Genomic DNA, 27,929 nt, shown 5'->3' on the forward strand with positions numbered 1-27,929 from the left:
GACCCTAGCTAGTATATTGTGGTGTTTCACTAAAATGGTCCCACACGGGTGTCTTTGTAGAGAGAACAGTCAGAAAATCAGTCACAGACACTGGTATCACAGGTAAACATCTTCCTTTCCCAGACCAAAATCTCACTGAGGTTCTTTTAGCCAGGGCTGTTCTCTTCCACTCCATAGTCTCCTACACCATCCTTTTCTCAAAGCATTTTTTATCTCACTTCCAAAGCACGGGCACCAGACAAATCATAGGAAGTCTGTTTACATTCCGAAATAAGGGAAAAATCATCCCTCTGAAGTAAAAGAGACTTATCAAGCAATGTGAGGACTATGGAGGAGTGTCAAAACAGTGAATGAGCTGGACATCAGCCCCAGATATCAACATATTGCAGGCAATGGGACAGCAGTCTCACGCTTACCAAGTGAGCCTCAAATACTGGAACCAGATCTCAAAAGGAATGATCAGCAAAAACTCAGAACATTATGGTATGAACAGTTTTATTCCTTAAGTTTTTATCAAGCCTGGCCCTGTCCAACAGGGCAGAGTAAACACAGTGACTTGGGCAGGGTAGACACAAACAGCAGTTACATTCTGCATTTGTGGAAGAGAGCTAGAAGTCCTATTGCAGAGCGAACAAAACTGTTAACGCTACCTGCTAAAGAAGACCCATGATAAAGACCTAAAACAGGAACAAAATTTCATTTAAGAAACGCAGCATCTCTGCAAACAATACACTCCCTTTGCAATCACCCAACTGCAACATGAGCAACCTCCTAACTACAGCATCTAACAGTACAAGGTACATAATTTCACAAAACATCCATCACTCCCCAAATTCAAGCTCAGCATCTGACAATCAACATCTGGATCTGAAAATCTACAGGCCAGTCTCTTTACAATGTACCTTCTGCAAACTCTTTGTGTTATAGTGGTCAGTTGCAGGTCTGCATGTAGCTTACAAGCATTTATCCAAATAAAATGAAAAGCTGCAAATCAACAGTTTATCTGTAAAAGTATATATTCCGAAGCAAAAGCATGTCCTAAGGTATTTGGGACATTCCAAGTTGCTTTTTCCTACTTTCTATCTGTTGCTGTTGCTAAAACTGATTTTTTTTTTTTCTAATACTCTTACTGTAAGCTGGCCGCCCTAAGACAGAAACCCTTTCTCACACTTCCCATGTTTTAATATATTATTTGGGAACAGGAACTGGACTGAAATGAACACTGAAGAAGACATTTATATATATATATACCCATGTATGTAAACACATGCACACAAACAAATACACAGGTATCACACCATCCTTCAATAACGCTAACTGTGTAAGAGACACGGGACTGCTCCATCACTCAGGTCCTCAGCCAGCTGATGCAGAGTTCTGCAATGTCCCAGAGAGGTCCTGCTGCCTGACATCACCATTCACTCTCCCCAGAGAGCTCCTCCTGCACATATAGTCCTCTGTGAAGAGGAGGTATCTTCTCTTAGACATAAATTAGCCATGGAGCTCTTCTTCCACATGACACCAGGTTTGACATAAAAATTTAAAACTTACAAAAAACAAAGCCTGGTGCATGTCTCCATGTTCTTTAATATGGCTGCAAGGTTGCACCATTCTTGTCTTTGTTTGGCCTCTGCATTTACACTTTACCTGTCAGTGTTTTTGCAAGCCTGAAATACGCATCTCTATTCCCAAAGAACTCTACAACCTCTCTGTGGACCAAGCAAATCCAGAACTCATTCCCCAAAGCAAAAAAAAGCGCAACTGGATTAATTCCCAGAACAAGACTTACATCAGTGTGCACACAGAGGCAAGACAGCCAGAAGAATTTCCCAGACAAGTGCTGGCCTATAAACAGAGGTCAAGTTTGTTCTCACTGAATTTAGGGGATGAAGTGGTTGAGAGCAGCCCTGCCGAGAAGGACTTGGGGGTACTGGTGGATGAAAGGTTGAACATGAGCTGGCAATGTATGCCTGCAGCCCAGAAGACAAATAGTTTCTGGGCTGCATCAAAAGCAGCGTGGCCAGCAGGATGAGGGAGGTGATTCTGCCCCTCTGCTCTGCTCTGGTGAGACCCCACCTGGAGTCCTGTGTCCAGCTCTGGAGCCTCAGTACAAGAAAGACATGGACCTGTTGGAGAGGGGCCAGAGGAGCCACAGAAATGATCAGAGGGCTGGAACAGCTCTTACGAGGACAGGCTGAAAGAATTTGGGTTGTTCAGCCTGGAGAAGAGAAGGCTCCGGTGAGACCTTACTGCGGCCTTTCAGTGCTTAAAAGGGGCCTACAAGAAAGATGGAGACAGACTTTTTAACAGGGGCTGTTGCGACAAGACATGGGGCAATGGTTTTAAATTAAAAGCTTGGTGGTAAAACACTGGAACACGCTAGCCAGAGAGGTGGCAGATGCCCCATCCCTGGAGACATTCAAGGCCAGGCTGGTTGGGGCTCTGAGCAACCTGATCTAATTGAAGATGTCCCCGCTCACTGCAGGGGGGTTGGACTGGATGACCTTTGAAGGTCCCTTCCCACCCAAACTATTCTATAATTCTATAAATCACTCAATTCAGGAGTTCAACAGCTTCACCAGCCTTGATACAATGGCAGGAATAGCGGAGTCAGCAGACTAGCACCTGGATTTTAGAGGTGTAAGTATTCTGTTTGCACCAGGCCATTGAAAGTACACATGCTGTCCAGGAACTTGTTCTGATTCCCAGGACTCTCATTAACAAACCTACTCAACTCACCCTAAAAAGAAATAAATCAAAAAGCCCGAGTGTCACCAACCCAGCAAACAAATGCTTTCTGCCACAAGCAACTGAATGTCAGGAACAATATCCATGCAAAAGGATGTCAGTGGTCTCCCTGATTCTGAAGCACTGCCAGACACGGACAGATTAAAGAGAGACATAGGCAGGCAAGAGCTGGGAGTGGAAAGTGTAATGTATATATATATATAAATACACACATGGTCTCTATTGAGGTTCTAAGTAAATGCCTCAATAAACAAGGCTGTGATTTTCAAACACTTGAGTGTCCAGAAGACAGAACGTTTTGGTTCATCAGAACCAAAACCCTTACAAAGATGTTACCGCCTAACGCTCTGGTAACAGCCCAGCTGTCCCCGCCACCGCGACTTAAAGGTTTAAAAATAAAAAACTACACACAAGCAAAGCCAAGCCAAGGCTGCCGGCGGCCAGGGCCGCCTCCCGCCCGCAGCAGGCCCTTCCCGTCCCGCCGCTCACCGTCTCCCTGCCCGCCGCCCTGCCCCGCAGCTGCTGCGGCTGCTGCTTCGCATCGAAAGCGGCGCCCACCGGGCACCAGCTGGTGCTGACGGCCCGGCGGCCCGACCCCGCCGCTCGGCTCCGCAGCCCCCGGCACAGCGCCGCCGGCAGCGCCCGCCGGCAACCGGCCAGCATGGCGGAGCGGAGCCTGACACCAGGCCCTGCGCGCCCGGCTCGGCGCGACCTCCGCGCGTCCGGGCCGAGGGGAGGAGGAGAAGGAGGAGCGGCGGCGGGCCCAGCGCAGCGGGAGGCGGAGCTGCCCGGCCTCCGCTCCCCTCAGCCCGCCCGCCTGGCTGCCGCTTTCCCTCCCCACGCGCTTCACCCCCGGCCGCTGGGGGGCGGAGGCCGCTTGTGCCGGCGGCCGTGGCTCGGCCTGGCGCTGCCGTGGGGGAAAGGGAGGGGCCCGGCGGGCTGGCCACGCTCGGCCGCAGGGCTGCGGGAGCCCGCGGGGACAGGAGCATCTTCCGCAGACTGAAGTGTCTCCTACATGTTTTCCAGTTAAAGTCGCAACACCCTCTCCTCTGTAATCCAGCCCTCCCCCGCTGTGATTCAGCTGGCACGAGGAGTGCAGCCGTCTTTCCTGAAGAAGCCCAGCTCGCCACGTTCGGTTTGCATCTGGTATTTGCGCTCGGGGTTCAAAAGCTGTGGGGACGTGTCCACCTTTCCGTGTCTCCCGGCAGCGTTCGGGGCGGTGTGGAGTTAGAGCTCCTGCTCCTGCGTCGCATTTGCACGGAATTCCAAGATGCTGACCCATGTCAGTTGGCATCTCCACTTTATTCACTGAAAGAGACGAGGGAGCAAGACTTACCAGCATCTGTTGTATTTTTGAGGTTTAGGGGAGAAAAAAAAATTGAGAAAATTTCGAAAAGTTTTATGGCACAGCAAAAATCACTTGATAGGTTCTCCAGTCTGCCTGATTCAGTGTCAATTATCTTTCATTTGGGAGATCTTGTTTTTCACTGCTAATTCTGAAGTACAGCAGCATTATGCCGTATTTTTGCACCAGCACTGAGCATCTGCCCACATCAAAGAACGTGCCACATGGCACTTCCTCTTTTGCTCTTAATTCAGACATTCAGAGAGCAAAGAACCATACTTAAAAGCTGCAAAATCCACCTAGGTGCAACAAAACTCATAAGCAGCCCCTGTGAGGGTATCAAACTATGCTAATTCCAGATTCAAAAATTATTTTGAAATGGTTGGATGCAAACTAACCAAGTTTCAAGTCCATCTTACACGTCCCACCTAGAAAGATATGAAGTGGAAGTGACTGCTGCTTAATGTTTACACAAGACGGCCAGGACCCACATGTCCTAATTCCAGAACTTGAAATTTTATCTTTTCTTTCATCCCACTTTCTTTTAAAACATTTGCCATACGGAACTGGTGCATGCGCCCTGTATAGTGACAGTAAGTCATGAAACCAGTGATGTGTCAAGCCCAGCACTCTACACACTTTAGAGTTGCCCTCTCTTGTGCAGCAGCCGTTCCTGAAACCAACTGCGCAGCAGCTGCAGCCATAAAGACGGTTTATGCACATTAGGAACTTTAAAATTTTGAGTTCTAAAAAACAAAGCTGGCAACAGTACATTAGGACAGTTTAATGGATAAACCCTTGGTATCTTGTGGCTGGGACAAGAAGGTGGTTTAATTCAACTCTTGTGACTATGTCTCTGAAGCCCTGAGCTGTGTTTTAGCAGCTGGTCATGAAAGCTTCATCACAGTAAGTTGTGCAAATGAGCAGTTGTGTGCATAATGAGACCTGGTTTCCTACATGTACAGGCAGTGTGATCCTACACCTTCCCACTGTGATGACTACAGCCGTCAGAAAAAAATTTTACTCAACTTTTAGGGAAATATCTAGCTGGTCCTAACCTGCCCTACAGTCCTGCATCTCCCTTTCAGCCCTCAGCAAGCCTCCCTGGGTAGTTTCTGTTCTCCGTTGAATCCTGTAGAAACTGGCCAGCAGATTACAGCTTTATTAGGGAGTGCCGAGGGACACAGATGTACAGCATCCATGGATAACGTGGAGTTATGCGGTGGGTGATGGCAGCGGCTCCAGCAGGTCAGAGGTGCTGAACAGGAGAAACCCAGTGAAGGTGGTGTCATCATCAGCATCTGCAAACAGCCCATTGAAAGTCTCTCCTTGGTGAGCCTGCAGCCACACCTCATCTCCCCGCTGTAGCTCGAGGATGGTTGCTCCCGAGGCCTGGTCCTCTCCACTCTGGTACCTGTCCACCGTGTGCAGCATCTTGATGCCATTTTTAACTAGAGCTACTCTGACGTTCCTTGAGTAGACAGTGATGTGGTAGGTGAAATAGTAAACACCAGGGTGTTTGCAGGTGAATTTGCCAGTAGCTGGGTTGTAGTCATTTAGACTATTATACAGAACCTTGTCAAACTTGATTGGGCGATTCGGGGGGGGAAATTTGGTGGCGATTGTAAGGCCAACACTGAAAGCACTCCTTGGCAGGACTCCTGGGGCACCTATGTTCCCCTTATCCCCTCTGTCACCTTTCAAGCCTTTTTCCCCCTGAACTCCTGGATTACCTTGTGGTCCCAGATCTCCAGTATTACCTTTAGGACCTGGATTGCCAGTTGGGCCAATAGGCCCTGGGAAACCAACTCTTCCAGGATGGCCAATTTCACCCTTTGTCCCTTTTGGACCTATGGGCCCAATATCTCCTTTTAACCCCTTTTGTCCTTGCAGTCCCAGCTCTCCCTTCTGACCTTTGTAACCCACTGATCCTATAACTCCTTTTGGTCCCAGTTTCCCAGGTCGTCCTCTTTCTCCTTTATCTCCTTTGTTGCCCTTCTCTTCAACAGTCCCATTGGCTCCTAAATGGAGAAAGAAAAAAAAAATACACTTTCTTGTGATCTTCTATTGGATTAGTGGGGCACAACACCAATTTCAGCACAAAGACAAGTATGTGTAGGTGTATGTCACCATTGTACATACTGTGCTCCCTGTATGTATATAATTCCTCATACATTCAAGTGCAGGATAAGCATAACATCTACAGAACCTGATCTTGTGTTAGAAAACAGTTGCCCAATTTGAGAGCAGCAAGAATAAGCTCAAAGAAAGGAAGATGTGATTTGTCTACATGCTGATGGTAGAACTGACAGCTCACATCATTTCAGGCACAAGCGGCATTTGTCCAGACACTTGTTTTCAGCCTTTGATATACAAAATGGGGGAGATGGTTTGGAGTTTAATCAGAAGAAGGTTCTATTTGAACAACACCCAGAACTTGCTTGCTGTGTTTTTCTATAATTTCTACATGATAGAACTTTGCCTGGGTTACCTAGATTGCTACTAACGTGCAACTAAAGGCTTTGTGTCCTTGTGATTTGTTACCCCATGCTCCATTTATCCTTCATCCAGTCTTGGACTGAAGCTCAAAGCCTTTGAAAATCCTCTGACTGATGCACAAGGGTTTGAAGATGAAGGTCTCATGATGTGAAGGGCACATAAGCAGTTGACAGAAAAAAGAAACCATGATGATCATACATTCTATCAGTCAGGGAAAGAAGCTGATCATTTCTACATAAAAGCCTCTGTTTTCTGATGTTAGGAATAACACTATATTTACAGTTTGCTTTTCTCAGTTTACGATTGAGATTATTTAACAGCAGCAATTAACTGAAAATAGGCAACATTCTACAGTGAGCCTCTGAGAAAAGCAGTGCAGGTCGATCAGGACAAGGACACAGAAAGAAAGGGTAGCTTGGGTAATTTTAAACAATATTTGTGGCCTCGTGTCTCATGTGCTTTCCAGGACTGGAGTCACTTCTAATAGACTGAAGAAAAGTCTGAGGGGTGTAGAGCAAGTCGTCATTGCTCCTATGCGATGCGTATACCATGTGCTACTTTTCAGGACCACCGTAAGGAATTTGGAGAACCTAGACACAGTGTATTTGGCAGACTTCCACAATTTTGGATATATACGTTGTATATGCACAATTACTGTAAGGATGCACAACAGGTAGCTGCAGATGTGGTGTCTTCCTCAGCAGTTGACAAAAGGATCAGAGATGGGAAAGGTAGGATGACAGGCTGAGGGAACAAGTTGTCCATCAGAGGCAGTGGGATAATTGGAGGTGGCAAATTCTTGTAATTTTCAGCATACATATGCAGCCTCTATTACTTCTGGAAAAGGGTTTTTAATAATTGATGGTACTTTCACTACAGCTAGAATGTATAGCACATCCAGGGCTCACAAACACAAGGGTAGCAGTTGATAGACAAATAATAAATCTAAATGCTTCTTCTCTGACCTTTCTCGCCTTTCTCTCCATTTGCACCATCTTTCCCTGGACTGCCAGGAAGTCCTGCTTCGCCTAGTACAGAAGAGAAAAGCAGATCTTCATTAAACAATTCATTAAACTTGGGCCGAACCTCTAATCCTTCCTCTTGCAAGCCTGGCTAAATGCTAATATAAAGAGTAGCCTTGTTCCTGATTGTTTTTCAGTAGTCTCCATTCCTCCACTCCAGTGGCTCTTGAGTTACAGCAGGTAGGTGCGCTCAGAAGCAAATTCTACAGCTGTAGACTTTAAAGAAGAGAAACGTTCTTACCACTGCACACTGCTTATTACACCAAACATGGTATCTGTTGTTTGTTTTCTGTTTGTTTGTGTGTGTTTGTTTGTTTGCTTTTTCTTTCACTGGGCTTGAAGTTCTTTGCAGAAATATAGTTTCTGTTTTAGAGGTGCAGGAGCAGGTTTACAGGCTTTAAAATTTTCAAACAGACATAAAAATATTCCCATGATAGAAGGGAAAGTCTTTCTTCTTTTGTTTTTATCTCACAGACCTGACCTCTTAATAGTATTAGCTATCTTGCTTTCATTATTAGGTCTTTCTTTATATTTCCTTCTTCAAACAAGCAAATGAAAAATGTCTGAAATGTTTTGTGAAGGATAGGCAGAATAATACTGTTAATGTGGACTGACTACAGACAGCTTTGGAAAATAATGGCATTGAATTTGATACATTAAATCATTAATTCTGAACATAGTACCTGTATCCCCCTTGTCACCTTTTGAACCGTCACGTCCATCCCGACCAGGTATGCCATTGTGCCCAGGATTACCAGGCATGCCAGGATACCCTTGGGTACAGACATCCTGGGTTTGTGTTTCTGCTGTGCTGACTACAATAGCCAGCAGTATAATCCAGCTTTTCATTCTTTAGATAGGTTATATGATTTTGTCTGAAAGATATAAGAAAGAAAAGTTAAGTCTGCCTAAGTGATTATCTATTTTTCCATATTTATCTTGTGAGCTCAAGGAGGGGATGTAGGGTAGAGGAAGGAGGAAAAAGAGGAAATGGTTTTTCACCATGTCTGTTGTTTTTGTTTTGTTTTATTTACAGGTCTGTATATAGCATTAAGTACAATCCTGGAAACTACTAAGTGCTGTTCCAAATAATAATTTAATGGGAATATCAGCCATTGCTTCATTACATGGTTGAGACTTTTAACTCAGCTCTACACAGCTTAAATTATTCCTTAATTCTCTGTGGTTTGGAGCATCGGGTTCTGTTTCTTTTTTTTTATGCAATGCGACTTGTGGAAATATGTACCTCTGCAAAGAGGGTACAGCTGAAAGTCACAAGAAGTTTAGAGCTGCCCTTGATGTCCTCAGGACGTAGCCAGCAAACAACGGCTCTGTGCATCGCATAGTTTCTCACTGTTCTATTTCGACCATGAGTAGACTGACAAAGTCCAGATTTCGTGGATTCACTTGGACTTAAACTGGATTTCAAGATCGGAATAGAAAGGCAACCCAAGCAAAAAATTATCATATTTATTTTATTTTATTTTTTTTTATTCCCAGCAAGGAATATACAGCTGCAGCAGCTGTATGCCAAAGAACTTCCAGTGATCTGACTTACTCTGACCAAAACCTTGAAACCCCAATGTCTGGCAAGCCTACAAGGAAGTGCACTAATAATAATGTTATTGCTGTCCTAAGCCCAAATGGGCAATCACAATTTTGTCTTGAGGGGTGATTCACATAGGACCAATGATTCATACAATGTCCTGTTTATTTGAGCTGTAGTTTATCTTATATAACATACAGTCATTCTTGTTCAGAAGTTGCTTTGTAAACTCCTCTGGCCAGAACAGTGCTCGAAGAGGAGCTACTTCACGGCCACTGTTATGTTTCAGAGCCAGGCAGAAGCCTGTCTATGTCTTCCAGCACAAGGACTTCCTATGAAATGGCACCCTATACATTTGGAGCCTGTAAGCAGACCTTTCGTCTTTCTGATCTCCAACTTTTGATTGGATAATGTTGGCCATCAATAACCTAGTATCTATCTAACAGCTTCTTAAGGGAAAAGAATATAATTGCACCAGTCACACAGTTCATAACCAAGAAGAAGCAGAGATCTTAATGTCTGCTTCTCCATCCACATTTCTCCCAGCGCCTGCTCATGACTGCAGTTGTGCCTCTTGTCTCCCAGAAGCTGGCTCTGGTGCTGCTACAGCAATTCAACCCATTCACTCTTCACAAAGCAGTTTTTTTTTTCTTTTTCCCTTTTTCTCCTTTTTTTTTTTTTTTTAAATTGGAGTTAGTCATCTACCAGGTTAATAAGTTGGTCGACCTCTGAGAGTCAGCGCTGGAGCAGGGTAAGGTGAGAGCAAATAAGTGAGGGATCAAGTATGAGAATTTTTTTGCAAAAACGGGTCTTTAGTCTGGTTCTTCCTGCTCGTGTGACAATGCTTATTAAAGTCCATCTTATATTTATCCTTTCATTAGAGAGTCACTCCTATATTAAGGCTTTTAATAGATGTCCGCTGAAATACATTCATATTAATTCTGGACACACCTGGTTTAAGTAAGTCTAATAGCAATTAACAGGAAGAGATTAGATGGAGGAATAAAAATCAAACAGCAACAAAATTAATGCCCATTTTATTTAGAATTCATAAACGTCTAATGCACAGAAGCTTGGGCTATATAGGTTAAGTACTTATACAGGTAAAAATGATAGTCGGAATGAATAAACTTTACATAATTGGCTTTTGAATTGGTTTGTGCATTAGTGAGACCTTAATACTAAGATCAGTATTCCTTTTGAAATATTAACTAGCATTGACTAAATAAATTAATCTTCTGTTTAATCCCTTCACTACCATTTTGCAAGCTTATGAAGCAATGCACACAAATACCTTATAGAGACTAGTATGTTCTTAATAGGAATAATTACACCCTGTCATCAATATTCAACCTAAATACTCTTTTAAAATAATTTATAGGGGAAGACCTTATGTTTGGGACATCTTCCTTAATCTTTTAATTATGACTTCAGAAAAGTTGTCGATTTGCAACAATTATTGGAGATGTGATTTATGGTGCCCTTGCCAATGGTCTACAGAAAGATGTTTGATCACCACCAGCAAAATTTTGCTGTGTCTGCTGCTGCTGGTTAGCACTAAAGGAAGTTGAAAATAGATCAAACATTTGCTATTTCGGAGCCATTAAAACATTTTCTGCCTTAGTCAAACAACTCCAGAGGAGTGCAAAAGGAAGAAGGGCTCTGTCTGCCATTGACAGGATATAGTGCACCCCACGGAGAAATCTGACAGTCCTTGTTCACTGACAAAAAACTCCATTCCCTGTTGTCTAAGGGAGTGTTTCTTGCTTAAGGAACAGACAGTCCGGTCCCCATACATGTATCCCTCTCCACAGGCTGACAACATCAATATCATCATCATCACAACCATCATCACAGGTATAGGATCTCTGGTCTTACCTCATTCACTCTGTACTTGCAGTGTTCTTGGGCATCTTTAACCAGAGTGTAAATGCTTCATGTAAATTAATGCGAGATCCAAATATGTGCCTTGAGGACAAGCACTTGTTTGGTCACTAAATTCTCAAAGGTCAGTGATTTAAATTTGAGAGCTGTTCAATAATTAAAACAGGTTTAAACTGGAATCTTTCTGTTTATTCCAATACTAAGGTTGAAGTGCTCTGTACTTGGGCTTTTGCCACTGTTACATGAAAGACAATTGTTAAAATGGATTAATAAGGCTTTGATTTCATTATAAAAATGTATTACATTTCATTATAAAAATGTATTACACAAATATTAGCCTTTGACAGCTTGGTTGGTTTGTAGGACAGAAGGCACATCTTACACCATTATTGTGCTGCAAAAACATGTAATAAAGTTAACCTCTGTATCAAGCAATTTGCAATGGAAATAGGGACAAAAAGACTATAGAAATTAAAAATAATGTTGTGAATATGGCACTACATATATTAGGTGATTATGGAAAAGAAGTAACAAGCTTAAATTAAAGTAAACAAATTGAATGACAAAGAGAGCTTCTCATGTGTAATTAGCAGGCTCCCCATCTAGCCATTCAAGCACTGGTCAGAGCTATTGCGCTGCTAAATTTATTATTGGTACCTAGATTTGAAGAAGCCATAACTTGATACTTAACTGTGTCTTGAAACTACTGAAACTGCTGCTGTTTGAGTACTAGGGGAAGTAAAGCAACGGAGCGTATCATCAACTCCTTTAATGCTGATCATGAACAGTGAAGGATAAAACCAATAGTGACAGGAGTTAATGTTTTATAGGAAGTGGCCTTAATTCACCCTGTTGGTGCAAGTGACTCTGTCTGAGGGGGTTCCCACACTGCAAAGATACGACATGTACGGTCTGCATATCAAATAATCCACCCTCAGCGCAGCTGAGCAGTGAAAAGTTTTCACTAAGGTCTTCACCACCACCCTGTGGTAATAAAAAAATATTGCAAGACTTATGGTGCCCTGGTTTTTATCTGGAACACTATGTCTACCGTGCTCTGAGGAAAAGAAAGGACAATGTGCAGCAATTAGCTGCTGTCCTTGAATGAACTTCCGTTGCCAAATTAGCCTCGCTGCTGTGCTAATTGAGAAGAAGAAACGAGAGCCATGACAAACAATCCTTTTCTTTTTACCCGTTAGATACCATGTGAAATTTTCTAGGGTTGCTCAGCCTTGGCCTCTTCTCACATCTCAAAAGTTTGAGTCATCAAAAAATAGCCCACCCTGCCAGATTAGGGCTGCACCCTCAGTGATCTGTCCTGCCATGCAGAAAATCTGGATCTATTGATGAACCTTCCTGGCTGCAGCACGCTGGGAGAGCTAGTGGCTCTGTGGAACAGCACTGAGAGCTGGTGGCTCCTGGGGACATGGCACTGGCACCAGCAGGGGCTCCTGGGGCAGCAGAATCCTTATACTGGCCCAAAAGAGGCTGTGAATTTTACAAGTTCAACAGTCAAGGTCTGTCTGTCCCAATCCAGAGGTGAGAATGACATAATTCATTAGTTAGATCTGCCTTGATGGACTCTGCAGTTAGTCCAGTTTAATGTTTTTTTAGCAGAGAAACAAGAGAAGTGTTGTAGGAATGGCCTTAGAGAGACACATTACCATCAGCTGCTTTTTAGTGTGCCCTGTCACGTCACAAAACAATACCTTGGAAATAATTATACCACTTCATCATTTGCTCTTTAAAAATGTTGCAACTGAATGGCAGGAGATGTGGGGTTTTTTTTTAGTTTGATTGCAATGCTAATTGCTTTTGCTAGGAGCTTCATATGGCATTAATAACAAAGATATGGATGATTAATAAAAGAAGATGTACCCAACTTTATTAGCAGAACACCTTCTAAACACCTTTTCAGTCTTTCATGAGTCGGCATCTCTGAAGTCTGGTGGACGCTCATAGGTAGAGGCCAAAGTTAACTGTGCCTAGTGGCTCATCTACTGACAGTTCATTTCAGTGTATATATTGGTCCTTCTGCCTTCTCATTTCTTATGTGCCAGAAACAAGGAGGAATTTGGGTTGTGCCTAGTTCTGCCAGCACAGTCCCTCAGGAGCACCTGGAGCTCCTTCTCCCTGAAGCAGTTTCAGCTTTCCAAAAATTGCTAGGAGAGTCAATAAATCCTACTAGTCCACCATCTTGTGTTTCTCTTCAGAGTGCAACTCAGCCTATGAAGGGCAGTGGATCTCCTTGCTCTGCTGACCTCTGCCCTCTCAATTTGTCCTCCTGGACTTTGCTGACACCAGGCTCTGGTGATGCAGGCAACTTCCAGCCTTCACTTGCCTGCAGAGTGGTTTGTCTGCCATTGCTGATGGCTCACGCTGAATGCTTGAAATAATTAAATGACTCAGGTAAAACCTTTCCCAGGTGTTGCCTTCCCCCTGCCAAGTTGCACAACAGAAATATAAGCTGTAACGTAAACAGAGGGAGGGTGTGATGGGTGTAGGTCACTTGTCTGGTGCAACCGCGGTACGTGCCAGCAGAGACATTATCTGGGGATGCCATATGGAGCTTATGAGGGGAGGGGGAGTTAGGGAGAGTGGGGATGTATGTAAATACGTATGTATACAAACATACACACACCTCTTTTTGAAACCAGAGCCTAGATATCTAATAGTGGCAGTATGCGATGTCCCAGCCCTAGATATTCACCTGGAAAACCAGTCAGTCCTGACTGCAGTGAACTAAGCCTAACAGAGACCTAAGATTTAAAAAATGTCAAACAGTTGTGTTGACAGTTTATAGTTTTGACACATTCTCACAATTACATGTTCTCCACTTAGTTAGAATAACTGAGTTTGGAAAAATATTCAGAAACACACTAAACGTTTGTGTACTTTTCTTACGGACTATATGATATGCAGTTTTGATACTGTAACATAGAAAAGCTTCAATTCTTATCTTCGTTACCATCATGTAGCCTCTAAAAACAACACCAAACTAAAAAAAAAAAAAAGAGAGACAAAGAGACAAGCAGTGCTATTTCTATTTCTGCACTAATGGCTCCACCTGATAGATCAGCTCTCCAGGAACTTAAAACCTGGTGGCATGGAATGATCTGCAGGATTGGGCCTGAATGCGAAAGAATGAAATAAAACACACAAATGAGCTCACCATGGCCAGATGCATTTCAGGCTCCTGAGAAAGCCTGTTGATCAGAATGCTGCACTCCAGCACTTGCTCAAGGGATGGTTTGCAGCCATCTGATTGACCTCACAAAGTGCACTTGGGAGGCCTGGGAAACTCTGAGCTTTGAGGTGAACCAAGAGACAGAGATAAGGACATTGGAAAGAGGGGGAAAGAGCTGGCAAACCCAAGTAATCTGCCAGCATTTGAGCTCACTGAAGTGTTTTTGATGAGAAATTTTCAGCAAAATATGTTATTAAAGCTAATGTATCTCAGTGACACCTATTTTTTGATGCAGCCTTGAGCAGGAAGGACACACACACAACTTTCAGATGTGGTTCTCTTTTCTGTCAAAACAACAAGAAATGAAAACTTCCCTGAATCAGAGCAGTAGAAACTCCAGCACCGTTGGCAATTGCTCTACCAAGCAGTCAGGTAAGCTTCTTCACACCCATTCGCAGAAAATGCCTTCTGGGTGAACCCCTCCAAAAAGTTTTGCTTTTGTTCCAAAGAAAATAAAATTTAATCTTCCTTACCCAAACCAAAGTACTTAAATCACTGTCCTCTGTTAGCAGGAGCCTCATTAATACAGAAGCTGTGTTTCCATTTACTTCCCAGGGGTGCTGTGGGAGCTGTCTGCCAGGACAAGGTAAAGCACAGTGAGCACAGATGCATATGGCTGGGACAGTAACAAGGACGGGTTTTGCCTGAATGACGAAGACTTCAACCCCAGAATCAGGTTTAGTAGCCTGTTAAAATGAACTTGTACTGGGAAGTACTGTAGCTGCTACTGGAAAACCAAAAGTGGAGGGTGTGACTTTTTTGCTTAAAAAAAATAAAATAAATATGACAGTTAAGAGATTTTGTAGACAATTAAAAAACCACCACAATATTTTTAAAACTGCACAGTAAAATTTTATAAGACACAGCTGAGGAACTTCAGCTTTGTACATTATTTAATTCAAACATGTACAGTAAGAGAAAAATAATGGGAATGTAAGTGTGTACTTATTTCCAGAAAATAGATTAATTTGACAAACAGTGTTCCAAGAGTAAATATACTTTGTAATGCAATTACTTCGGAACAAATGCACATCAAGCTACTGCAGTCCTATACATTGTAATTCAGCTGTCAACAGCCAATTCATCTGCTCTGTAGCCAGGACACTTCATTTACAACGTGTAACAGCACACAGATGGTAAGATGCACAAAGCAATGGACGCAAGATAAAATGTTACAAAACACTTGTCAAAATAAAATATATATGCAAGTCATCCCTAGTATTTACAACAAATAGTTTTAAATTAGAGATGGTTCAGAAGGCATCTCCTTCATACAAATGCCACATATATAGAAAAAAAAGCAGAAAGGCAGTCAAAGAAAGGTACTGTGTTAGTTATGGCTAAAGACCTTTGGCTCCAAAATTCTGTTATAATTACTTTCAAAAGACAACTAAAATGTGGAACATTTGAGTAGTCTGTCTTTGAGCTCCCTTATTACACTGACCACTAAAACTCAATGTGAAATTTAGCATGGCAAAAGCCACTTGTAAAACAATCTTATTATTTTATACATCAAATGCTCTGAGTTAGATGCAATTATGGTTTGGCATTATCCTAACTCAGTGGGAACACACTTGAGGACAACTATATTTTACTGCATCTCATGCATGAAGTCTGAGGTTATCTGCTCAGCAGGCCATGGGGAAGGCTCTGGCTCTGCTTTATCTAAACGAGGCACAAATGTGCTTAGTAGTTGCCCTAAACTTTTTATAGTAACTTAGAGCATGAGAAAGTGAGAGGAAAAGAACAGATGCTGCCATGACACCTTTTCGATCATCTATAAGCTTTGTCATCAGGACGAAGTATCAGGGTAAGAGCTGCTACAATACAAACTTTTACATTTTAATTGGAACTCCTTTTCCCACAGATTCTAAAGTCAGGCTGAACCCCAAATAAATATTTGTTTTAATTGTTAGATAATGTAATTGTGTTTTCATTGAACTGTAGTTTGTTTTAAAGATTATGGTGTGGTCTAAATTTGGCCTGTCTTGTTATATTTTATCTTAATCTGTTGCAAGGTCAGGTTGCAAAGAAAGACACAAAGAATATTATAAAACAACCATATCTCTATGTAGGGTACGATATGTAAAACTGTCCTGAGTAATCTGCACCATGAAACATTTACTTTTTTTTTTTCTCTCTGAAATTTGCTTATTGAGAAAAAATCCCTGCTGCATCCAAAACTGTATGCAAACATTTCTGTTCATTTTTAGGGCTAAGGCACCAGCACTACTACATGGGAAGAGCCTTCATGGGCACAGACATGTCAGATGATATATCCCAAAATCTCCTTTTTCTTTTTACAGCACTGCACAGAACCAAAGCCTGGATGGAAGTAGGTTTTAGCAAAGACAAATACATAAATAAGTGTGGATCTCATAATGTCTTCAGGTCCAGCTGCGAAAGTTTCTGGGTGAGCACTGCAATCTAACTTCAGGCATTTTTTTGCATCTAGAACAAATCTTTCAAAATATGATTATGAAAAACATCATTTCCACTTCCACACCACTTTGGTTTGCAGGCCTGAACATGCCAAGTACCCATGAAATTGGTTATGTAAGAAACACAGAAGGGTTGCTCATTTAAGGGGAAGGGCATGCATCCATGCCTGCATTTGGAAGTCTGCTCCTTGTGTTTAATTTGAGCGTTTAGAATTATATTTTTTAAAAATGTGGAAGGAGATGGCTTGTTTTAAACATCAAAAGAAAAATAAAACCCAGCCAGCTTTTTTTCACTAACTTTCCTGTGCATTTTCTTTAAGCTGGATCATTGAAAATGTCAGTGCATATTTCCAGTTCTTAACAGTTTCAGGTCATCTTCCATCGCTATGGGAAAGCACAAGCAATGAAGTTCACTATGCAGTGAACAATTCGGCTGAGCATCACCAGACTTTGCATTATTGCTGCACTATATACACAAGGCATTTGAAATGTACAGTTCTCAAAAGATTAAAAATCAAAACTACATACCTGGGTTTTGCAGAAGTTGCCACAAAACTATCAGATCACAAAATCTAGTGACTAGTGGGCTTCACAACACTGACGATAAATAAAAAGATAGAGGTAACAAAGTAGTAGGAACAAGTACATATTTAAAATAAGGCTTTTTTACATTGTTATTAAGATGCCTGGCTTCTAGCCCCTTGTTTATTCTTCATATATTACAGATTCATGACAACGCTGATTGTGTCCATTGTCAAAGAATACTCTTGGATCTATCCTTATCATCAGGTAATGCCCCTAATCAGCAGCATAGAGTATTGTAAAGACATTCATAACACATCAGTTCTGAAACATATGAAGTCTTTCTTTCCTTCCATATTATCAACAGTTTTGTCATCTTTAGTGAGAGTTATCAAGCAGAAATGATCAGTGCTGCAAATAATCAAGATCCTGTTTCTTCCTGGTGGCTTTTTAAAAGTTATTTTCCCAAACCAGCTTCATGTCGTAGGCAAATCACAGCAATGCCAGACTGACGACTCTGAGCAAAAATCCATCTCTGATCCACACAATTGCTTTGTCTCTTTCAGTAAGGGTTTCTCTTTCTTTGTGAAGAAATAATTGGTTAAAACCCATTGTCAATTGACTGTGTATAAGAAGCATGGATCCCAGACCACTTCAATATATTTACATTACTATTAATCCATTTTCTAAATCAAGATATATGAAGTGTGAGAACTATGTAACATAGCAAGCAGTCAGCACATACTGTCTCAACTGACTTTGTACATTCACATAATCTCTGTTAAAAAATAAAAAAATACTTTTTACACAGAGAAAAAAGCGTATCGGAAATACAAAGAAGTATCTCCCAGGCTAAGAAGTGCACAAAAAGTGATATAAAAGCTCTACACTGAAGAGCATACATGCATGCAGTATTTTGCTGCGACTGAAAGTAAGCAAACCAAGACACCCTGGGCTCCTCTTGTTTCCACTTGTGTGCAAAAACTGCACACATCTTTACAGACCATTTCGCACTCTGTTCATGTTTCTATATGACAGAATAAAATTTCCCTGTTCCAATCTGGAATATGGTAAGGCCTTGCGGGATGTTCTCCTGCCATTTGGCAATTTAACAGAAAAAGGCAGGAAGGATCAGGGTCCACTGAATTCTGCAACAGCAGATTAATCACATGGGATCTCTCCACCTGATTTTAATGGGCAGCCTCTGCTCAGTGCTCCAGAAAGAAGGAGAAAACTCTCCTAAGAGTCCTTCCTGATATACCTACTATTAAGGAAAAACTCCTCCCTAGCCTAAATTTGGCCATCGATATAAGATTAAGAAAAATGAAATGTTACAATGACCTGCCTGATTCCATCACTACTTCAACATAACTGAGAAAACAGAGATCAAATGCTGCTGCTGCTGCTTCAGAGTAACAGCAAGTTGTCTTTGTCAGAAGGGAAATTGCTCTTCATCAGCAATGCTCGCACCTTGCAACATTGACTTCAGAGCAGTGTTGAGGATCTTCCTCCTTCTTCTGGACAAAGGTGCTATTTCTGGCTCAAGGGAGCCCATGATTTTCTCTCCACAACTGGAGATTCACTGAGCTTAACTGTGTCTCCAAGGTCTTTCTCTGGAGAAAGTCTCCCTCCGTGCTGATGCCTTTGCCAGGTCCTTGGCCTCTCACTTTTTGAAGGGGGTGAGTTTGTTGAAGGTGTGCCAGAAGAGGGATGGCTTCCGCTTGGGTTCTGCCAGGGCAAAAACCTGCTGCTGCGGGATGCTGGTGGGCACAGTGATGTGGCGCTGATGGATAGGATGCAGGCTTTGGTGTGGGGGAGGCACAGGACACCCGTTATAGCTGACACCTGCAAAAGGAACAGTTTTAAGAAAGCTTATGAGTCAGCTAGCAGTGCAACTAATACTGGGAAAACTGAAGCACAGGACCATGGGACAAATTCGATGGTCAGTAAAGCCAGTCGAATTTTGCCATGATTGTGAATGGAAGCACAACTAAAGGTTACATGTTCTGATGCCAGATTTTGTTTTAAATTGCTACATTGATTTGGCTTAAGAAGAGAGTAATACCAGTAAAATAACATTACCAAAAATAAGCAGCAATTTCACATAGCCCGGCTATTTGGTTTGCACAAGTACATTTTGGTATTTCAAAGGAATAACTTCACATGGTAGATACTCGTATTTTAGTCAACTCTCAGTAGAAGGCTGGGTAAAATACTCCTATTAACAAAAATGCTATTTCTTAATTTGGAAAATACTTTCCAGGCTAATATTCTCAGACTTTGTGTACTCTGAGCAGAATTTCCTGATCACAATTTTCAGCAATTCCCCTGAAAATCCAGACAGGCTTTATAGGTACCTAGTGACTGATATCGAGAGAAAATGCTTTAATAATATTAATCCCAGCGAGCAGAGGACTACCTAGCATCAACTCCTTCACTTCTAAATTCAGACTGAATCTGCTCCAACTTGCTCAATTTATTCTCAACACACTAGAGATTGACCCAAGTTTGACTTTAAGATGGAAAAGGGCAAAATCACAACACATTTTCTGAGAGACAAAAGGAATAAAAAACTGCTTCCAGAAAAACACATTTCTAGTCCATCCTTCCGTCTAGTCTAGGACAGGAAGAAGACATTTTGAGTGTGTTATCATAAATACAGCAACATGTGGCTTGCAGGAAGAACTTTAGGATATTTTAAACAAAGCACAGAATTGCTAAAGAAGAACAAGCTGTTTGAGTGAAAGCAAAGGAAGGAATCAGTAACCCTCATTTATAGTTTAATCTCTGCATGTACCTTCTCACATCCTCAAATAGAACACTTGCCTTACGTCTTGAGTTTCTTCTCTAATAAAGAGAATACTGACTTGCCTGTCTGAAGGAGACTGGGGAGCTGATCTAGCAGACAGTTTACAAAGGTTTTCAAATTTGATATTAAAATACAGGTTAATGGAAACTATTTCAACTCCATGTAAACCATGAAAATTTTTTAAAATATTGGAGAAATCAACTACAGCTAGATTGTGCTATTTCCTACCATAAAGAACACTGGAAAACAGTAAGAATGTAAAGCAATTCTGAACACCCACCTTTAATTTTTCCATGCCTTGACTTACGGGCATTCTGCATAGCTTGTTTCTTCTGGTTTTCTGAGATTTCCATTCCTAGGTCAAAGTGTAAATTAGGGCACTGGTATAAAGATACTGTATCTAATAACTGATTATGTTCAATTAAAACCAATAAGCAAACTACAGGGTGTTTCAAAAAGATAGACCCAGTTTCAAAGCAGTATGAGTTCAAATTTTGGTCCATCTTTTTGAAATACTCTGAATATTTTAAACAATTTTTAGTAAAGCTTAAGAGTGATATACATCAAGTTTTTAGAAGTATGTTTTACTTTGTCGTATAAATTTAAATACAGTTTTTCACTGGGATGACAATAGGAACTAATTTGCCTGTACTGGGAAAAGCTGCTTTCCAATTCAAGCAAATGGCACTCACTGGGGAACTGAGTACACAAAAAGTTATTATTATAAATAAGTCCAGGTATCTAGAGATTAAAAAAAAGTGTAAATTTACACTTCAGAAAGCTACAAGCCACCAAATAGTGAATAACAATGCAGAATCTGTTTATTTTTTCACTCAATCTGAGCTAACATGGGGTAAACAAACTGAAGTCACTGGTATTGCAGTACAAATGTGGGTACCTTTCCCTCCACTTGGAGGTGACAGTATCACATAATCAATCAGACCCCAAAGCAGGCTCAGATGTGGTTGTGGCTGCACCAGACCGGGGCTGGATCCCTCACCCCGGTTTCTCATGTACTTGCTTGTGTACTTGTATGACTTGCATGATGCTACAGTGTGTGGTGATCCCTGTGCTATTTACTGTCACATGATGGGTGTGTGACAGATCTGTGCTGAGTACAGAGACACCAGACCTGTGCTGTGAAAGGTGACACCAGTGGCTGGTGTCACTCTAGTGTCCCCTCCCTGTGCAAAGGACAGTTGAGATACATTGATGTGGTACACACATGAGCACAAGGAGACCACAGCATGCACATGATGTCACTCGTTTCACTCATATGCACATAAAGAGCACAGAAGTTGTGATTCAAAGTCAGAATGAAGTGTCTTGTTTGGTTCCATTTTGCATCTTCCTGCAATACTTTTAAAATTCCCTTTATTCTTAGCCTGAACTTAGGAAGAAGTTATGACAAATCAGCCTATTAACTCACAATACAACAGCACTTAACCATAATTCTGGGGTAGCAGAAGTTTCTTTTATTTTGCAGGGGTTTTTTTCCTTTATAGAAACAAGGAAACAGATTTAAAAAATGAAAGCAATTTAATCAACAGAGATCAGACCACTTTCTTAGGGTTACTATTAGTGGTTTGGAGAAGGATTTTCTGGCTGTGGCCTTTTCTTCCCATATATTCACAAAAGCTAAGAAAAGCTAGATATGGTTTGGGAGACAGTGACTCGTACCAAAGTGACTTTGAAAATAGAAGTAAAATGCCATTTGCAATTCTGAATTGGAAGAGTATGTATTTGTTCTCTGAAAGGTTAGATTAGAGGTTTTGCGTGAAGTCCAGCAAGATAGCTTACAAAATCAACAAGATAAATTTAAACCTGAGGTTGAGAATACTGGCGCCTTTCCACTGGTTTTGGCTAAAGGAAATGTTTAATTATGCCAAAAAAATGAAATTTTAGAAAATAAGCAGTTCTTCTGGGTAATGGAGAAAACATCTGAGCCACTAAGACTCACAAGGCCAGATGGACATTAGCTATTACAATTCAACTATCTTGCCTCTGGTTCATGATACCTATGCCAAAACCAGGTACCACCAAATCCGATTAATGAGCTGTAACATTTGAAAAGCAAGTTTCCAGAAGGCTGGATGTCACATGGGCAGAAAAGGCTGTATGTGCCTATGTGCCATTATAAAAAAATAGTTTCTCATTATCTGAATTTTCTTCACGATATTGCACCGTGCCTTAAAAGCAGCAAACACGATGGACCCTCCCTCACAATACTTGTGCCCAGCACCAGGGGAATTTGTGACCTAGCCCTAAAGAAGGGTTAGCGCTATTATGATGAATATCCTCACTGCCACTGCCATTGCTGTTGTGTGGTTACCCTTTGGAGTGTCACATGTTGATTTTCATGAGGTCCCAGTAGAATAAATAATTACACATGGGGCTGTAGCTGCTGCACTTTTGCAGTTTCCTCATGCTTGGGGATTTCTGAAACAGTGTCACCTACAAGGAATTGTAACACCTCACTGCTTGCACATGCAAGCCCTGCTGCTGCCCACAGCAAGCACTAGGTGCAAGCCTCAGAAACATCCTGACACACGGTGTTCAGCCTGCTCAACATACTCTCCCAGTGCTCCACAGCAACCACTGCAGGAGGAGGTGTAGATACAGATTTGAAGAGCTAAATAATGCTCCTCAGAAATCACAGGAATGGTAAATGCTTACATTTTCTCCTCTTTTGCTCAGCCCTGTTCACAAAAGCACAAGCTGTGATTTATTCAGTACCGTCCTTCCATATGACTGTACTGCTGTTCTCATCCTATGCTGGAGTTGAGACTTTCAGTAACTTTGTTACTAGGGGAATTGTTTGCATCCTCCTCATCAGATCCTCTGCACTGCTTTATTACCGTCCAATCACCTTCACCCTTTTGCAGTATCCACTTCATTTTAGAGTTCTGTTTAGGCAGATTAGGAAAGGTGGCCACCACTCATCCCCATGAGCACAAGGTGACTGAACAAGCTCTACACAGAGGAACTCGTGAAAGCCATCAGTGTTGTGCTCAGTAGGATGATAATGTCACGGATGTTCAGAACAGGAGAATAGTTGGTTTTGAAAAGTTTGCGAAGTTTGAGGAGAGTTTGAGGAAAGCTTGAGGAAAGTTTAACAATGGCTGCTTCATTTTTTATTCTGGAATCAAGACAATTTGGGTTAACTGCAACTGTTGGTGCAATGGGAAGAGTTAAAACTGGGTTTAGAGTATGAATTGGTAAACTTGGAAGTATTTTCTTTAGCTTATGGAGTATCTACAACACATTTGGAAGAGGCCTTATTTTTCTCATCTATGCAACAGTATCAAACAAGCAAAAGCCACTAAGATCAAAAGGCTTACATTGGTAATCTAAGGGTTAGTCCTGTTTTCCTCTTCTTCTGACCAATGTTTTAAGTGAACATGAAATGTGAGATTTGGCATCTTGTTTAAATTTTAATAGTTTCTGAGTTATATCATCTACTTCAATGCACTTCCAATTTTAATCCAAAACCTGGACAATATTATAAAAATAAGTTCTTATGCAGTCAACACACACAGGTGCACTAATAACTTTATTACTTCTTCAGCAATACTAAAAATAGTTTCATTTTTCTTATTAGTGTTACTGTCTCCTTTGTGTATATTTTGCCAATGAGATTTTGTTGCATTTTTTTGTCACTGATCTTAAAGGAAGCAGGAAACTATGCAAACCCCACAATTTTAAAATAACAATCCTGAATGTACATTCACGCAGAAGGCACCGAAGATTGTCCCACAGGCTGTGGTTCTAAAGCTGATGCTAGGATTTGCAAGGTCCTGCATTTTTCCTTGCTCACTCAACATTTGGCTTCATTTATCTGTAAACTGCCCAGTGCTGTTGTTTGGTCTGTAACTAATGGTACCACACAACTGCACAGGTCTCCTGGGCACAGGAGGTGCCATTATAGGTCACAGACAGTATAAATTATTCCTGCTCGGCTTTATTATAAAGTGTCCTTTACAAACAAATGTTTCGGGCCAATGATTCATACAAAAGTGCTGGGATTTTGGATGGGCTTTTATTATTGACTGGTCTTTGTGAATTGCATCTTGCCATATCTCATTCTGCTCCATAATGCACCAGAATGACACGGGCGATGCTGTGACACAGATGTCATAGCTGGCTGCCCTGGGCATCAGGCTGAATGCACTGGACAGGCTTCACTTACGCAGATAAAGGTCATGTCGGGTAAGAAAGACACAACAGTCCCAGAAGGCAGAGTGCACATCTGCACAAAGCATAAAGAAGTGGAAAAGCAAGAACATTCCCCTTTGTTTATACCACCTTTTAGAGAGGAAATCCTTCCACTCACCCATTTCCTTGTCTTCCTGAACTCTTCTCCTTTCATTTTCGCAAGCCTCCATCCATCTCTTTTTATCCTCCTGTTTTTTTGCACAGAACAAATGAATGTCCTCTGTTGCTCTGTTTATTATCTTAAAAGCGTTCTTAACATTAATGTTAAAGTCTTTGTCTCTGCCATCTTCAGTGTCCACAATTTCCATCTCATCCATGTCAATACGATCCTTATAATACAAGATGTCCCTCCTCAGTAGGTCCTTCTTGCAGAACACGAGCTGGTGGTCAAAAAGGAAGAAAGTCCTCTGCTGGCTTTTGCCTTGCTTTGATATTTTGGTCAGTTCTCCTGAGTGGATCAGTTCAGAGCTTCTGGCTAACACATCTGGTCCCTAAGGAGATACATACATATGTAGTGAGTAAATAATATTTTAAGACCTTACTGTGTGCCTAACTAGTCTCATTTTACAATCAAGTCTTAAGTTCATTCACTTTTCTTGTATTTTTATTATTTGAAATTATATATTTGAAAATGTCGTGCAATGTAGATAATCTCATACAAGCAAACTCAATGAATGTAGTTCTGCTCCGCTTTATTTCTGCACAAATCGGAAGAAAGTAATTCAAGTCAGTGAAGCAGGTTCAGGTTCTGATAAAACTATCAAAAATCAAAAGCAGATATAGGTCTAGCATTTTTAAAAAAGATCCATTTTGTCAACTCAATCGATTGTCACGTCAAAGACAAGTGTCCATGCTAACACATGCTGCTCTTCCTCAGTAATAAACAAGGTAATCAGTAACAGAATCACTGCAAATCAAGCAACTGGACTTTTAACTGGGCAATGACCAGCTGAAAAGTAGACACCATAAACTACCTACTATGCAGAAAAATATACACTGTAGGGGACACTAAGTACTGTACACAGTACCTTTGCTCTGGGAAGGAACCCGCTGACACTTACCTCCCAGTCTACGATAGAGACTTGCCAACGTGCAATCTTGTCTATGCTTTCTAGTCTTCGTTTTCGCTCATTGATCAGACACGCTACGTTCTTCATAGCCTCATATGCAGCTTTTATGTTATTATAATCACTGTGAAATGTAGGCACATTTCAAAGATCACTTAAGCAATGGATATGATGCAATCAAAAACTGTGACACAATGCTTGAAGTATTAACCTATGTTGCCCATTTATTCCTCTATTCTGAGTACTTAAGTAAGAGAAACCTGATTCTCTTCTATCCTGAACCTCACACAGTAGTCTGTACAACTCAGTGTTGTGGTACTGCTAGGCTTTGTCCAGGAGCAAATTAATAAGCTGGTAGAAGAAGGCAGAAGAGGTAGATTAATTAATTGAAATACCGTCTCTACTGAAAAAAATGGTAGAACTCTCATTGACCTCAGTGATACCTACATTTCACCAAAGGAATTTGTTGTTAAGTAAGATTTTACTGAGATTTTATTGGGAAGAGAATTCCTTTAATCAAGCTTAGCAATTTTATTTTCTCCTTCTTGTTCCCAATGGCTGGGTCAGTGAACACAAACAGAGAACACTATCTGGGTAGAAAAAATACTGAAAGCAACCTCAAACAGGGTGAGCAAAGGAACCAAGAATATGGGCACCAAAGAGAAGAATTAAGGAGACAATGCTGACAAAGTGGCCCATTTTTATGGAACAAATGTATAAGAGCCTAGACTGTCACCTTCGCCTGCCTGCTGCAGGTCAAATGCAAGCCTCCTGTCTTCTTCCATTGCTCTGCTCCTCTCCTCCTTTCCCTGAGCTCCCCACATGCTTATGAATCTCCCAAACCTGTAGGAAGGTTTTGGTTCTATTTGTATAGCACCCATTGCTCCTTCCCCTTCCTCAAACAGAGTCTTTAAGAAGAAGGAAGTAAAGAGATGTATTTCTTGCCTTAGAGTCCCAGCAGAGCAGCTGCCTCCCCTCCTTTATCAGAACATCTCTTGCAGAAAAGGCAGCCAGAGGCAGAAAACAGCACAAGCCAGAAATAAATCCTGCAAAGGGGTCAGCCTCTCTGTCCTTTTAATCTGCTTCTGTCTCAGTTCCTATTTTCATTGCCTGCTGCTGATAGACGCGCTTCCCTTTTGAATCTGCACGTTACTCTCTTCTCTCTATTTATACCTCTGGAAACTCTTTTCTGCCACCCTGTCTACAAAAAGTGAGATTAACAATAACAGGATCCTATTAACACCAGGGAGATGTCCCACAGGGTGACTGCATGATAGCCATGCTGCTGCTCTTGCCTTTCCTTATCTCAGTTCCTTCTTTCTCTGTTGGTGTGTAAGTTATTCTTTCCTTGCTGCACATAACCTCTGGCCTTCCCAGCAGGCTGTGTACATTGGATCCTCAAACTTTTTGTGAAAACAAACCAAAAAGCTACCAAACCAAACTTGTCTGGAGCTTTACGAAGGCTCTGTGTGGGTGGGGACCTGCCCATTTGTGAGCATCTCTGTATCTGGGCATATGTCTGTGTATGGGCACATCTCTGGATGCTGTGCCACAGAAGAGGAAAATGAGTATTATGGGTGGAAGGTGGCGAGACTTTGCTGTCACTTCATCTACAGGTTTAGTAGCTCAACAGATACCCGTGTTAGAAATTTTTATTGCAGGTCTTCCCAGGTAACCACAGAACTGAATGGAGGCATTTCGCACCTGAGTGTCAGTACTTGACATTCTCTATGCAACGGCCTCTTGAAAAAATCCCTTCATCTCCAAGGGGAGTTTTCTCAAGATTAAAGGAATGCAGAGTTTGGCCCAGGAATAGAACCATAGGATCATAGGTTGTAAGAGACACTCATGATCATCAAGTATAACCATAACCTAGCTTTGGTACTAAACCATGTCCCTAAGAACCTCATCTATACATCTTTTAAACACCTCCAGGGATGGTGACTCCACCACTTCCCTGGGCAGCCTGTTCCAATGCCTGACAACCCTTTCTGTGAAGAATTTTTCCTGATATCCAACCTAAACCTCCCCTGGTGCAACTTGAGGCCAGGAAGCATTGCCTTAGGCTGCATTTGGACTTTGAACACAGAGGTCACAATGGAACATTTTTCTTGTGATTGTACAAGGTAAAAAAGCAGACGTTTAAAGATAAAATCTTAATTTAGTCAACTAATTAATCAGCTCAGGGGTATACTGGAAAGGCTAACAACCTGCAACTTCAGTTCTTATTCATCCAGCTGAAAAATCTAATGGTTGGATTTTATTGCAAACAAAGACAATGTTTATTATTAATAAACTTCTACAAAAAATTCACTTTCAAACTTGCTCAGATTGTGGTTATTTTTTCTAGGCCCTCTTCACCTTTTCCTGTCTCCACAACATTTATGCAGCTTCCCCCTTTCTACTGTGGATTTCCTCCTCCTTAATTTCTTTGACACGTTGGCTTTTTTCACTCTGATTCACACATCTCTCCCTGCATCTTATTTCGGCACCTATTTCCTTCTCCCTCTTTCAGTTTTTCCTCATTCTGTCTCATATCCTGTCAGTCCTCTGTGCCACATTTCAGATACTGTTTTTTTTAATA

General features: G+C 41.6%; 3 protein-coding genes across 19 annotated transcripts in view; all 3 read right to left on the reverse strand.

The window, feature by feature from the left end:
• MIPEP (mitochondrial intermediate peptidase) overlaps positions 1-3,540 on the reverse strand; it is a 77,104-nt gene extending 73,564 nt beyond the window's left edge. For 5 of the 6 annotated variants that reach the window (XR_010469896.1, XR_010469897.1, XM_065050197.1 and 2 more), the window contains exon 1: positions 3,160-3,540. Coding sequence is in view for 4 of the 6 variants with exons in the window: in XM_065050197.1 (XP_064906269.1) it covers positions 3,160-3,411 (252 nt within the window). In the remaining 2 variants the exon portion in view is untranslated. The remainder of the gene's footprint in view (positions 1-3,159) is intronic. The other variant, XM_065050196.1, reaches the window with a different exon arrangement.
• Positions 3,541-4,857: 1,317 nt separating this feature from the next.
• LOC102093791 (complement C1q and tumor necrosis factor-related protein 9A) lies at positions 4,858-14,918 on the reverse strand. The gene is made up of 4 exons (XM_005501507.3): positions 11,039-14,918; positions 8,298-8,489; positions 7,558-7,620; positions 4,858-6,114 (listed from the first exon to the last, which is right to left on the reverse strand). The coding sequence occupies exons 2-4, from the start codon at positions 8,461-8,463 to the stop codon at positions 5,309-5,311; spliced, it is 1,035 nt and encodes a 344-aa protein (XP_005501564.1). The 5' UTR covers positions 8,464-8,489; positions 11,039-14,918; the 3' UTR covers positions 4,858-5,308.
• A 202-nt stretch (positions 14,919-15,120) lies between these two features.
• The window catches only part of SPATA13 (spermatogenesis associated 13), a 151,895-nt gene continuing 139,086 nt past the window's right edge, over positions 15,121-27,929 (reverse strand). For all 12 annotated transcript variants that reach the window (XM_021286225.2, XM_021286224.2, XM_021286227.2 and 9 more), the window contains 4 exons: positions 25,340-25,469; positions 24,397-24,769; positions 20,344-20,418; positions 15,121-19,099 (listed from right to left, as the gene is read on the reverse strand). In XM_021286225.2, the coding sequence (XP_021141900.1) occupies positions 18,918-19,099; positions 20,344-20,418; positions 24,397-24,769; positions 25,340-25,469 (760 nt within the window). In that variant the 3' untranslated portion in view covers positions 15,121-18,917. The remainder of the gene's footprint in view (positions 19,100-20,343; positions 20,419-24,396; positions 24,770-25,339; positions 25,470-27,929) is intronic.

Source organism: Columba livia, chromosome 1 (genome assembly GCF_036013475.1).
Source record: "Columba livia isolate bColLiv1 breed racing homer chromosome 1, bColLiv1.pat.W.v2, whole genome shotgun sequence".
Classification (NCBI taxonomy): Eukaryota; Metazoa; Chordata; class Aves; order Columbiformes; family Columbidae; genus Columba; species Columba livia.